The 12,307-nt window shown below is 51.1% G+C and overlaps 1 protein-coding gene across 3 annotated transcripts in view; it reads right to left on the bottom strand.

Moving 5' to 3' along the window:
- Positions 1-2,751: 2,751 nt before the first annotated feature.
- keap1a (kelch-like ECH-associated protein 1a) overlaps positions 2,752-12,307 on the bottom strand; it is a 21,458-nt gene continuing 11,902 nt past the window's right edge. For 2 of the 3 annotated variants that reach the window (XM_030356948.1, XM_030356947.1), the window contains exons 3-12: positions 12,117-12,307; positions 11,447-11,603; positions 10,964-11,045; positions 10,199-10,345; positions 9,711-9,879; positions 9,231-9,360; positions 8,199-8,395; positions 4,729-4,934; positions 3,986-4,162; positions 2,752-3,692 (exon numbers count right to left, since the gene is read on the bottom strand). The exon at positions 12,117-12,307 is cut by the window's right edge and continues 9 nt beyond it. In XM_030356948.1, coding sequence (XP_030212808.1) covers positions 3,463-3,692; positions 3,986-4,162; positions 4,729-4,934; positions 8,199-8,395; positions 9,231-9,360; positions 9,711-9,879; positions 10,199-10,345; positions 10,964-11,045; positions 11,447-11,603; positions 12,117-12,307 — 1,686 coding nt within the window. In that variant the 3' untranslated portion in view covers positions 2,752-3,462. Of the gene's footprint in view, positions 3,693-3,985; positions 4,163-4,728; positions 4,935-8,198; positions 8,396-9,230; positions 9,361-9,710; positions 9,880-10,198; positions 10,346-10,952; positions 11,046-11,446; positions 11,604-12,116 lie in introns of all 3 variants that reach the window. The other variant, XM_030356949.1, reaches the window with a different exon arrangement.

Raw genomic sequence — 12,307 nt, 5'->3', positions numbered from 1 at the left:
TCATCCCCACCCTCCTGCTCTCCAGCTCCTATAGAGCCCCCCCCCCCCCACCACCACTGGGGGTTCTGTCGACGCTAGCTGCAGCACCGTACTAATCGAAAGGGGGGCGGGAGGGAGGGTTTCTGCCAGCGGACCCCCTATAGACCCCCCCCCCAGTGCTCTTCTGGTGGTGAACCCCGTTTAGACCCCCCCCCATTGCTCTTCTGGTGGTGGACCCCCTATAGACCCCCCCCCCCCCCCCCCCCCCCCGTGCTCTTCTGGTGGTGGACCCCCTTTAGACCTCCCCCCCCTCATTGCACTATGCTGGTGGACCCCCTATAGACCCCCCCAGTGGGCTCTACTGGTGGACCCCCTATAGACCCCCTCCCCCTCCCAGTGCTCTCTGCTTGTGGACCCCCTATAGACCACCCCCCCCACCCCCCTGTTGCACTCTGCTGGTGGACCCCCTATAGACCCCCCTGCTGCGCTATAGCAGCCTGGCCCATAGGTGATCCCCCCCCCCCTCCCCCTGGTTGACGCCATCACACACACGGCCACAGCCTCGACTCACGCTCCGCTTTAGAAGATGGGAAAAAGACTTGTTCAATATTAGCTCTGTGTGTGTGTGTGTGTGTGTGTGTGTGTGGTGTGTGTGTGTGTGTGTGTGTGTGTGTGTGTGTGTGTGTGGACAGTTATTTGATGAATAAAGGAATGAATTATGCAGTAAACACACACAGGAGGTGCAGTCAGGTGAGGTGAGGTGGAGGCTGCCAGCTCTGAGCTTTTAAAACCTATTTTTAGGAAATCCCTTTTATTTCCATTTGACCAAAGTCAACAGTCGACGTCCGAGGGTCATGTGACGCACAGGTCGTCAAGGTCATGGGACAAACTGTTCATCAAGGAGACGTTTGATTTAGCGGTTGAGTTTGCGGACACTTGGAGTTACAATTCTATCGTGTGATTGAGTGAGTGAGTGAGTGAGTGAGTGAGTGAGTGAGTGAGTGAGTGTGTGTGTGTGTGTGTGGCCCCTGTTGCATAGTGGCCCCTGAAGTGAGGAGGTGTGTGTGTGTGTGTGTGTGTGTGTGTGTGTGTGTGTGTGTGTGTGTGTGTGTGTGTGTGTGTGTGTGTGTGTGGGGGGGGGAAATCGCCATTTCAATAGCGATCTTTAAACTGAGCACCTGGACATCTGGGCAGCTCGCTTAGCATCAGGTAGCTTAGCATCAGGTAGCTTAGCATCAGGTAGCTTAGCATCAGGCTAAATCTGGATTTTCAACCTATGCTGTCCCACTCTGAGGCCATCTTTGAGTTACATGCTGGTCGGCTGCCCCCCCAACACACACTCCCCCCCCCCCACCCCCTGGGACACAATGACCACATTGAGGAGATGTGCGGTCCACACAAGCGCTCTCCTTTGTTGACCAGGAGGGTGAGTGTGTGCGTTTCAGAGCGCACACACACACACACACACACACGTGTCTTTATGTGGCAATGGATACAAGATACAAATGTGCTGGTGTCAGAGTCCAACCAGTGTGTGTGTGTGTGTGTGTGTGTGTGTGTGTGTCCTTGTGTGCAAACGTGTGTGTGCGTGTCCCGTTCGTCTCACTCACTCACACTCGTTGTCCTAGTGTGAGTGTGTGTATAGTGAGTGGATGGCCTACAGACGCCTGCGTCATACGTCGGCCCTGTGAGTCACGCTGCCTCTTCAAGACGTAACCCCCCCCCCCCCCTGGGGCCCCTGAGGCCCCTCGGTCGCCGCGGCGACGGCAGCAGCAGCAGCAGTGGCTTATGGCCTCATCGACACCACACCTCCTCCACCGCCCCAACAGGTCGCTCAGTAAATAATGAATCCTGCATGCAGAGCAGAGTATGAGTCCATCAGTTTGTGACGTGAGACCGTTTGGACTCTGTGATGAGCACCGCCCACCACCACCACCACCACCACCACCACCTCTACCCATCATTGGTACACAACAGAGAACGTAAACATGAAAATAGGTTCTTTCAAAAAATCGGATGGCGATAAAACACTGGTGGAACGCTGATGGGGTCTCTCTCTCTCTCCCTCTGTCTCTCACCTGACACACTCTCTTGCTCTCTATCACCTGTCTCACCTGTCTCTCTCACCTCTCTCTCTCTCTCTCTCTCTCTCTCTCTCTCTCTCTCTCTCTCTCTCTCTCTCTCTCTCTCTCTCTCTCTCTCTCTCTCTCTCTCTCTCTCTCTCTCTCTCTCTCTCTCTCTCTCTCTCTCTCTCTCTCTCTCTCTCTCTCTCTCTCTCTCTCTCTCTCTCTCTCTCTCCCCTTCTCCTGTGATAATTGCAGCAGACTGGGGGAGAGATTGGTATATAGAAACAGGTAAACACATAACCGGTCTGCCGCGATGACTAACAGCGCGAGCTACACGTTACAACGGGCCACACGAATAAAGCGAACTTGATGGACACATTTCACAAATCGTGCAACATTTTCAAACCATGTGCAGCCACACTGTGTGTAGTTTGACAATACGACACCCCGCGGTAATATGTTAAACAACAAGTTATTCCTTCATCACTTGCTATCCGCCATAATCTAAAGGCCTCATAGTTCATTGTTAATCCGAAAGGAGAACCGTATCGGAGGTATCCTGGTGGTTTATGAAATTGTGGCGCCATCTAGTGTCCGTTTGGACGAAGTGACACACTCACCCGTTGGTCATAGTTAGGTAACAGCTCATTTGGTTTCCATAGTCGTTTCGACCAATAGGCAAATGAACGGAGTATGACGAACAGAGAACATTTATAATTTGTATATTTAATCCCGTAAATACTTACTACGTACTACTAACAGTAGTACATTGTGCCAGTGCAAATACAACAATGCAAATAAGGAGTTCCAATATCCCCATGAACCCATGGCACTGACCTGGGGAAGATGAAGGGAAGTTTGAAAGAGGGAATTAGATTGAGAGAGTGAGAGAGAAAGGGAAAGAAAAATAAATAGCGTTGAAGTATGTTAAGAGAGAAAGAGAGAGAGCTCAAAATGTAAAGGAGCAGAAAAGGAAGAAATTTCCGGATATAAAGGAAACAGATAAGAGTGGAGATTAGAGTTACTGGGTCAGTAATACATTGTTGGTCCTGCGCTCACATTGAGTCCTGTAAGACGGACTGGGACAGACTGGGAGGGGAGAGGGTTGTCGCTCCACCACTGAGCTTCAGCTAGCGTAGATTAGCTAGCCCGCTAGCACCCGGCGACTTGATGAGGTTTGTACTGTTGTTCTGCTTACTGAAACACACACACACACACACACACACACACACACACACACACACACACACACACACACACACACACACACACACACACACACACACACACACACACAGGATGGCAGTGGGTCTGTTGCTCACAAAGGGTTCGGTATTTAAATGTTTGTGATCAGAGGTATCTATCGCACTCTGGAACAGATCGGCCGATTGTGGCGTCGTGTTCAGTAGTCTTAGAATCAACTCTTGCTCGCTTCTTCCCCTCCTCCTCCTCCTCCTCCTCCTCCTCCCTGATCCTCCTCCTCCTCTTCCTCCTCCTCCTCGGGCAGGTTGCCGGGGCAGGGCTCCATGGTTACGGCGATGCCCATGCCGCTGCGTCCGAAGGGCATGTCGGACAGACCGGTCCACGTGTTGGTGTCCGGGCAGAAGACCTCCACACTGGACAGGAAACCAGTCTGGTTGAACCCCCCTACACACACAAGGACACGCACGGACAGACAGGGAGACACAGGGACACACATGTACACACCCAGGAAAACACACACAACAGTGTCAAGATTGTCTAGTAAGTACAGAACACAGATTCATTATATTATTCCACTGTAAGGTTAACGTGACATTGCAAACCCACTCCCTCACTCACTCACGCAGTCATTCGGGCAGTCACTCACACACTCATTCATTCACGCACTCAATAAACAACTCAGGCCCTAACTCAATCACTCGCTCAGCCAGTGTCTGGGGACAGAGTGCGGGACTGACCCAGGACGAAGATGCGCCCCTGGTGGACGGTGACGGCGTGCGCGCTCCTGCACTGGCTCATGGGCTCCTGTGGCTCCCAGCGGTCGCGGGCGATGCTGTAGCGCTCCACGGAGCACAGCTGGCTGCGCCCGTCGAACCCGCCCATCGCGTACAGGTACGCGTCCAGACACACCAGACCTGAGGGGGAGACCGGGGTAGTGTCGGGGGTCAGAGGTCAGAGGTCAGGGGAGATGGAGACTGGGGTCAAGGGAGAGGGAGACTGGGGTCAAGGGTCAGGGGTCAGGGGAGAGGTTGCACGATGGGGGTTTGAGTCCCCAGACAAGAGGTTCTGGCTTCCGACCCCAAAGATGGATCATCTGATCTAAGGTATCAGGTGAGGGTACTTGAATCCTTTATACTTTACCCCCTCCCCCCCCCCATGTTAATGGTATATTATCATACCATTATGTCAGGTGGGAGGTTAGAGGCATTACCCAAGAAGGGGAGGAGAAAGAGTTGAATAGAGTGTGAACGTAATGACAGCGTGCGCACACACACACACACTCACACAAAGTAAACATGTCAAGGGATATGTCTACATACACCACGCATACACCTCCCTACACACGCACGCGCGCCCAGACACACACACACACACACACACACACACACACACACACACACACACACACACAGACACACACACACACACACACACACACACACACACACACACACACACACACACACACCCTGGCCCTCACCCAGTCCGCTGCGCACGGTCCCCATGGGGGCCAGTGGGTGCCAGGTGTTGGTGTCAGGCTGGTAGCGCTCGGCCGAGTCCCAGCGGACCAGCCCGTCGTAGCCCCCCACCACGTACAGAGCCCCCCCGCAGGAGGCCACACCCGCCCCCAGACGGGCCACCGCCATGGGGCAGACCAGGGACCACCTGTTGGTGTCTGGATCCCACCTGCCGGGAAAGGAGAGACGGGAGACACGGGCGTGAGAGAGTGAGAGAGAGAGAGAGAGAGAGAGAGAGAGAGAGAGAGAGAGAGAGAGAGAGAGAGAGAGAGAGAGAGAGAGAGAGAGGGGGAGAGAGGGAGAGAGAGAGAGAGAGAGAGAGAGAGAGAGAGAGAGAGAGAGAGAGAGAGAGGGGAGAGAGGGAGAGAGAGAGAGAGAGAGAGAGAGAGAGAGAGAGAGAGAGAGAGAGAGAGCGAGAGAGAGAGCGAGAGAGAGAGAGAGAGAGAGAGAGAGAGGGTGAGAGAGAGTGAGACAGGTGATAGAGAGCAAGAGAGTGTGTCAGGTGAGAGACAGAGGGAGAGGTGAGAGAGTTGGAGAGGTGAGAGAGTGGGAGAGAGAGAGAGAGAGAGAGAGAGAGAGAGAGAGAGAGAGAGAGAGAGAGAGAGAGAGCAAGATTAATGAGGGAGAGAGAGGTATTGAAGGGGGACATAGAGAAAGTGAAAGGGACTTTTCTGTATTTCTGCTGTGTCATGACGATGACTAGGCTCAGGGAGCGAGCAGATTGGAATTCCTTCACTTTTTCTGGCACACCTTGTATTTCTCAAGCTGTTCCTTTCCTCATTCCTTCAAAGCAGCATTCGGACAGACAGACAGACAGACAGACAGCCTGACAGGGAAACGTCCCCCAGAGCAACTCAACCATAAACAGACAAAGGGCATTCCCCACAGGATCGGCATTCCTGAAGAGAGGTTCCCAGCATCACCCAGTCCGGTCTGACCGGCAGCGCACCATGACCTCAACTCCATGACCTGAACCTGACTTCACCTCAGACTGTAGAGTCTGAAGATCATTCAGTCACATGACTTCACCTCAGACTGTAGAGTCTGGAGATCATTCAGTCACATGACTTCACCTCAGACTGTAGAGTCTGAAGATCACTCAGTCACATGACTTCACCTCAGACTGTAGAGTCTGAAGATCATTCAGTCACATGACTTCACCTCAGACTGTAGAGTCTGAAGATCATTCAGTCACATGACTTCACCTCAGACTGTAGAGTCTGAAGATCATTCAGTCACATGACTTCACCTCAGACTGTAGAGTCTGGAGATCATTCAGTCACATGACTTCACCTCAGACTGTAGAGTCTGAAGATCATTCAGTCACATGACTTCACCTCAGACTGTAGAGTCTGAAGATCATTCAGTCACATGACTTCACCTCAGACTGTAGAGTCTGAAGATCATTCAGTCACATGACTTCACCTCAGACTGTAGAGTCTGAAGATCATTCAGTCACATGACTTCACCTCAGACTGTAGAGTCTGAACATCATTCAGTCACATGACTTCACCTCAGACCGTAGAGTCTGAAGATCATTCAGTCACATGACTTCACCTCCGACCGTAGCGGCTGGAGATCATTCAGTCACATGACTTCACCTCCGACCGTAGCGGCTGGAGATCATTCAGTCACATGACTTCACCTCCGACCGTAGCGGCGTCCATAGCTGTCCATAAACAGTTGGGGTGGTCCAGGTCAGGACACAGTCTGCTGACGGGGGCGACATCAGCGCTCGGTGAATTATCCTTTATTGCTTTAAGAAGTTTCAGACTACCAAAGGTTTTGGCCGAGTCCAAAGGCGTCCGATATATATCTGCCATATTTGCAGATTGGAGAAACCAGTGAGAGAAATATCGACATCTAAAGAATCCTACCCCAAACAACCCCTCCCTTCAGGCCTACTTCCAAAGCCACGCCCCCAAAATACGTGACACGCAACTCGCTAAGTTCGGCAGCAGGTCTGAGCCTAGCGAGTTCATGGTAGGCCAGGTGGCCTACCATGAACAGACAGGTCAGCCATCCAATACTTTCACTCGTGCCGAATGCATTGATCAGATGGGCTTACTACAGCCATAAAGGACTTTTAACTTTTCTTTTTGTCAGATGATTAAATGTATTCATTGCTGTTGGGATGCCAAAAGGATTGAAACAATATGCATGAAAATGCTTCTATTATACATTGCCTCACTGATCTTTAAGGACCTGTGAGCAGAAGAAATCATGCACTCGGTTATTTCTTTGGTGCCTTAAAGCTATACTGTACGATGTGAGAGAGCTAGCATGATTTGAAATGAGCTTCTCTTCGGAGTTCCGTTTAACTCCTCCCCCACCCTTCAGGACTCCCTGCCCCCACCCTTCGACCCAGAGCCGTGCACGAGCGCTGCTGCTGCTTACGGCTTACTTCAACGGCAACCATTGCGTCACTTTTCAGGCCATTCAACTCCCTCAGCTGTCGCCATCGCTGAAAAGCTAATCCAATATTTATTCTCGTTGTTCCTCGAGCAGTCTCCAACTTCTTTTTTGTTGCTGCCTTTTCAGTTTCTGTCTTTCTTTTTCTTGCCTTTTTAAAAGGATGAACCGGGGCAAGTAACGGTGGCAGTGGTAACTTCTGTTTTTTTTCTTCCATCGTGTTGACGTTGTAGGCTCACTAGGTCTAGTCCACTGTCATGAACTACTATGACAACAACGCTTTCTTTGCCCTCCGTGAACGCGCTCAGTTCGGCTCAGTCTCGTACACAGAGGGGAGAGAACGCGCAGGCTTGTGATTGGTTCTTTAGATTCGGGTACAATGTCTCCGATTGGTAAGCATTTTAACAGGTTTATAGCCGATACAGATTTCGTTTTTTTTTCGCTTCTTTTTCATTGCCCATAAGTTATTTATTGCTGTCAGGATGTAAAAACCAATTTCAACAACATATTAAAAAGTGCATATCACTGGAAATCGTACAGTATGCCTTTAAGTACAACACAGAATAACAAAAACATGTTGTTTCTTTTTCGGTCAATACCGTTGATCAAAAGCCAAAATAAAAACCCCATTGAACTCTCCCCTACCTTGGGAACGTTATCAGTAAATGTGGCGTTGTCTTTCCAATTTCCTTTCACAACACTTGATAAGTCTCGAAGCAATGAGCTCGACTCCAAAAAAATCTGAATTTGTTTGACCTCTTACTTGTCAAAAGGGAAGAATACAAACTAAGGCATGGAATCGAAATAAGGTGTCAATAAACTGTGTTGCTCTGTAGGCTTCTAGCTCTCTTTCCCACCCATGATGACCCTACGGAAGCCTTATGGGTCCATGGCAATATGCGATCTTAAAAATAATCATATTGAATACAAAACAATAACTCAAAATATACTTTTAGACCTTTCCTAAACACAGCTCTTACGGTTAAAGTCGGCTTTTTCCGAGGCCTCTCTGACGGCTTACCGCTCAACGGTGGCGTGGTGGGCGGAGCCCTGGGAGCCGCCCACGGCATAGATGGCGCCGTCGACCACGCCCACGCCCACGCGGTTGCGCGGGGCGTTGAGGGAGGCCAGTGAGGTCCAGCGGTTGGTCATGGGGTTGTAGCAGCACAGCGCCCCGGACTCAGTGTTCGCCTGGACGGACAGGTTCCGGCCACCCACCTGGACCGCACGGGGAGACACCACAGTTTGCGGGTACTGTCATGTGCTATTGAACCACTAGCCGCTGCCACTAGCCGCTGCCGCTAGCTGCCAGTGCTAGCCGCTGCCGCTAGGCGCCGACACTAACCGCCACTGCTAGCCACTGCTGTTAATGTTTACCAATGGTGTTCATGTTTTCTAAGGTAACAGTGTTCATGTTAACTAAGGTAATGAAATATTAACTATGAGAGCTGTCCAATCGGTACATTTCAAGAAATCTTAAAACACATCTTCTTACTTCAGCCTCCTTCTACTCCAGTAGTGTGGCCATCTTCTTCTGTTTTCAATCTACCCCCCAATGGTGTCACTATGATTCAGACCGTTTCTTATCGTTCACTTCATGTTCCTGTTGTGTTTGTTTCCTCTGTTCTTCAGTTGGTTCCCAGAGCTAAATAAATAAAGCTTGAATGGCTGACTGAATAATTGACTGACTGACTGGCCGACTGATTGATAGACTGACTGACTGACTCACTGATTAATTAACTGACTGACTGGCTGACTGAATGATAAATTGACTGATTGACTGACTGACTGACTGACTAGCTGACTGATTGACTGGCTGACTGACTGGCTGACTGACTGACTGACTGATTGACTGACTGATTGACTGACTGACTGACTGAATGACTGATTGACTGACTGACTGACTGACTGACTGACTGACTGACTGACTGGCTGACTGATTGACTGACTGACTGACTGACTGACTGATTGACTGACTGACTGACTGACTGACTGACTGACTGACCGACTGACCGACTGACTGACTGACTGACTGAATGACTGGCTGACTCACGGTGTAGAACAGGCCGAACACCACGCAGGCCCCCAGGCCGCTGCAGGGCGCCTCCATGTCGGCCAGCTTCAGCCACACGTTCCTCCCCGGGTCGAAGGCCTCCATGGTGGGCAGAGAGCGGTGGTGGTACCTGGGGGGAAGGACCCCACGCGGGGGTTAAAACGGGGTGGTGTAGCTCTAGGGTGGTGTAACGGTTGTGTAACACTAGGCATGTAGGGGCAGTATAGGGCTAGGGTGGTGTAACACTAGGATGGTGTAACACTAGGGTGGTGTATCACCAGGGTGGTGTAACACTAGGTTGGTGTAACACTAGGGTGGTGTATCACTAGGAAGGTGTAACACTAGGCATGTAGGGTCGCTGTAGGGATAGGGTGGTGTAGGGCTAGGGTGGTGTAGGGGCTAGGGAGGTGTAACGCCTACATAACTACATATAACCTGAGGGTTCATAAGAGTTGGCCTCTGAGTGCATCCGTCTCTCACAGAAGAGACGCTGACTGAGAGAACCCTAGCAGGAAGCTCGGCTGCAGGCGGACTCCTACCCCCCGGCCACGTAAATCAGCTGGTTGCCGCGGAGAGGAGCCGGGGGGAGGGGCTTCTTCAACGCCATTTCCTGGAAGATCTTGGACAGGAAGTCCTTGCAGCAGTTGTCCTGCAAGATAAATGTATGGAACAAAGAGGAACGAGTGATTCAGGTCAAACACGTGGTCCTAAATATGTTCCGACGCAACTGCCACTACACCCTCCACGCAGATATGAGGGAAACCTACAACAAGGGGAGGAGAGGGAGTTTCTATTTGTTCTATATTCAGTCATAGTAACTTGAAACTTCAGCAACGAGTCGTGGAGGACAGGACCTGTAGCTCAAGGATCGAACCCATGACCTCTGGACTATGAACCCACCCTGGTCCACTATGAGGACCAGGGATCAGAGGGAGATGGGGGGGGGGGGGGTGGGTGGGTGTTGGTACCTTGCTGAGGATGGGGCAGGACTGCAGCTGGTTCTTCAGGAACTTGGGCGGCAGGGCGTAGATGCGGACGGCGTTGAGGAGGGCGTGGAGGTACTGGGCTCGGCCGGCGATGTCCCAGCGAACCCAGTTGGTACAGGCCTGGTACACCTGGGGGGACAGCATCCCGGTGTCACACCTGGGGGGCGTCTCACAACTGCATGTCATCTCTACTGACTGCACTTCGTCTCCAGATTGAACCAGACAGGACCAGTTTGAGCCATACAGGACCAGATTGAACCAGACGGGATCAGTTTGAGCCATACAGGACCAGATTGAACCAGACGGGACCAGTTTGAGCCATATAGGACCAGATTGAACCAGACGGGACCAGTTTGAGCCATAGAGGACCAGATTGAACCAGACGGGATCAGTTTGAGCCATACAGGACCAGATTGAACCAGACGGGACCAGTTTGAGCCATAGAGGACCAGATTGAACCAGAAGAGACCAGTTTGAGCCATATAGGACCAGATTGAACCAGACGGGACCAGTTTGAGTCATACAGGACCAGATTGAACCAGACGGGACCAGTTTGAGCCAGACTGGACCAGACAGGACCAGTTTGAACCAGACAGGACCAGTTTGAGTCATACAGGACCAATTTGAACCAGACAGGACCATTTTGAGTCATACACGACCAGTTCGAACCAGACAGGACCGGTTTGAACCAGACAGGAGCAGTTTTAACCAGATTGAACCAGCCGGGACTACAAACCTCAGACTCACAGAGAACCTTGATGCTGTCCTGACTGATGAGCTCCAGAAGCTGGCAGTGGGTCAGGCTGAAGAACTCCTCCACTTTGGTGACCTGGAAACGTTGAAGAGAACACCTTCATCATCAGTCCATCCTGTCACAAGATACTCACACATTGTCTATTTCTTCCTGTTCTGAGCGGATTTGAAGTGAATTGGTTTGATTTTGTAAAGTGGTGATCTCAAAGATTGAAATTTCATGAAAATCTTCCAGGTTACCACTTTAAAAGTAGGAGTTATGTTTTTGAGTAAGTACAACCCTACAACAACACAACAACACAACATGAAGCAAGTAACAGTTTGGAAAAGCTCAGCATTTGAATCAATTCATCCCTGAAATGATTGAACTCGTCATGTGGCTGGTCATGTGACAGGCTGGTCATGTGACGTCGGTCCACGTCAGAGACGCTGGCCCAAAGCATCAGGACCAACACACTTGCTGCCGTCAACACACACCTCGTTGAAGTGTGTGTTGATGTACTCCCGGCTGTGGCGCTGCAGCTCAGTGCAGCCGAGGCCCTCAGCGAAGCGTGCGATGCCGATGACGTTGGCTGGCTCCAGGTGCTTCACCAGGAAGTCGCAGCACGCCTTTGCCACGTCCTCCATCTGGTACCTGGAGGAAGACGCCACGCAAACACACAGGCTGTGTAACAGGACGTTCAGGGACCAGTCAGTGTCCTGGCGCTGTCTTTATATGGCCTTCTGCCTATCAACGTTGGTACGTTGGATAAAGAGGAACCAAAGACAAACAAACTCAAGAGTAATGAGTGTAAACAGTGTGAGTCAATCAGAACCCCCTGGGCCGGCGTAGCTTCCCTAGGATGGATTTGATGGTGTTCCTCTTTTTTTGTTTGACTATTAAAAGGTGACATATTTTACCACCATGTGGGAGTGTGATTAGCTGTTACAAGCCGTTTTGACCGCCCACTTGTGATGTCAGAAGAGGCAGATTTTCAAAACGGCTAATCACACTCACACCTGGTGGTGTAATATGTCACCTCCAAGTAAATTTTTTGGTATTTTTGGGTTGATCATCGATAGAGCCCATGACAAATGTTTTACCATTTGATGTATCATCATTGTTACATCCTCGTGTGTTCCCACAGACCCAGCAGCCCGGTCTCACCTCATCGCACCCAGCAGAACATGCAGCACGCAGTTCTCCCCCACGGTGATGCGGGCGGTGTAGGCAAAGTCGATGAGCTTCCCCACCACCAGGGGGCAGGCGTCGCGCAGTGTGACCTCGGATGCGCGGCCCTCCTTGAAGCTGCTGCTGAACATGGCTCTGAAGTACGGGCTAGCGGAGGCCAGCACCAG

This window comes from Gadus morhua, chromosome 5, assembly GCF_902167405.1.
Source record: "Gadus morhua chromosome 5, gadMor3.0, whole genome shotgun sequence".
NCBI lineage: Eukaryota > Metazoa > Chordata > Actinopteri > Gadiformes > Gadidae > Gadus > Gadus morhua.
Note: the sequence above shows the minus strand (reverse complement) of the source record. Positions and strands in the feature narration are given on the sequence as shown.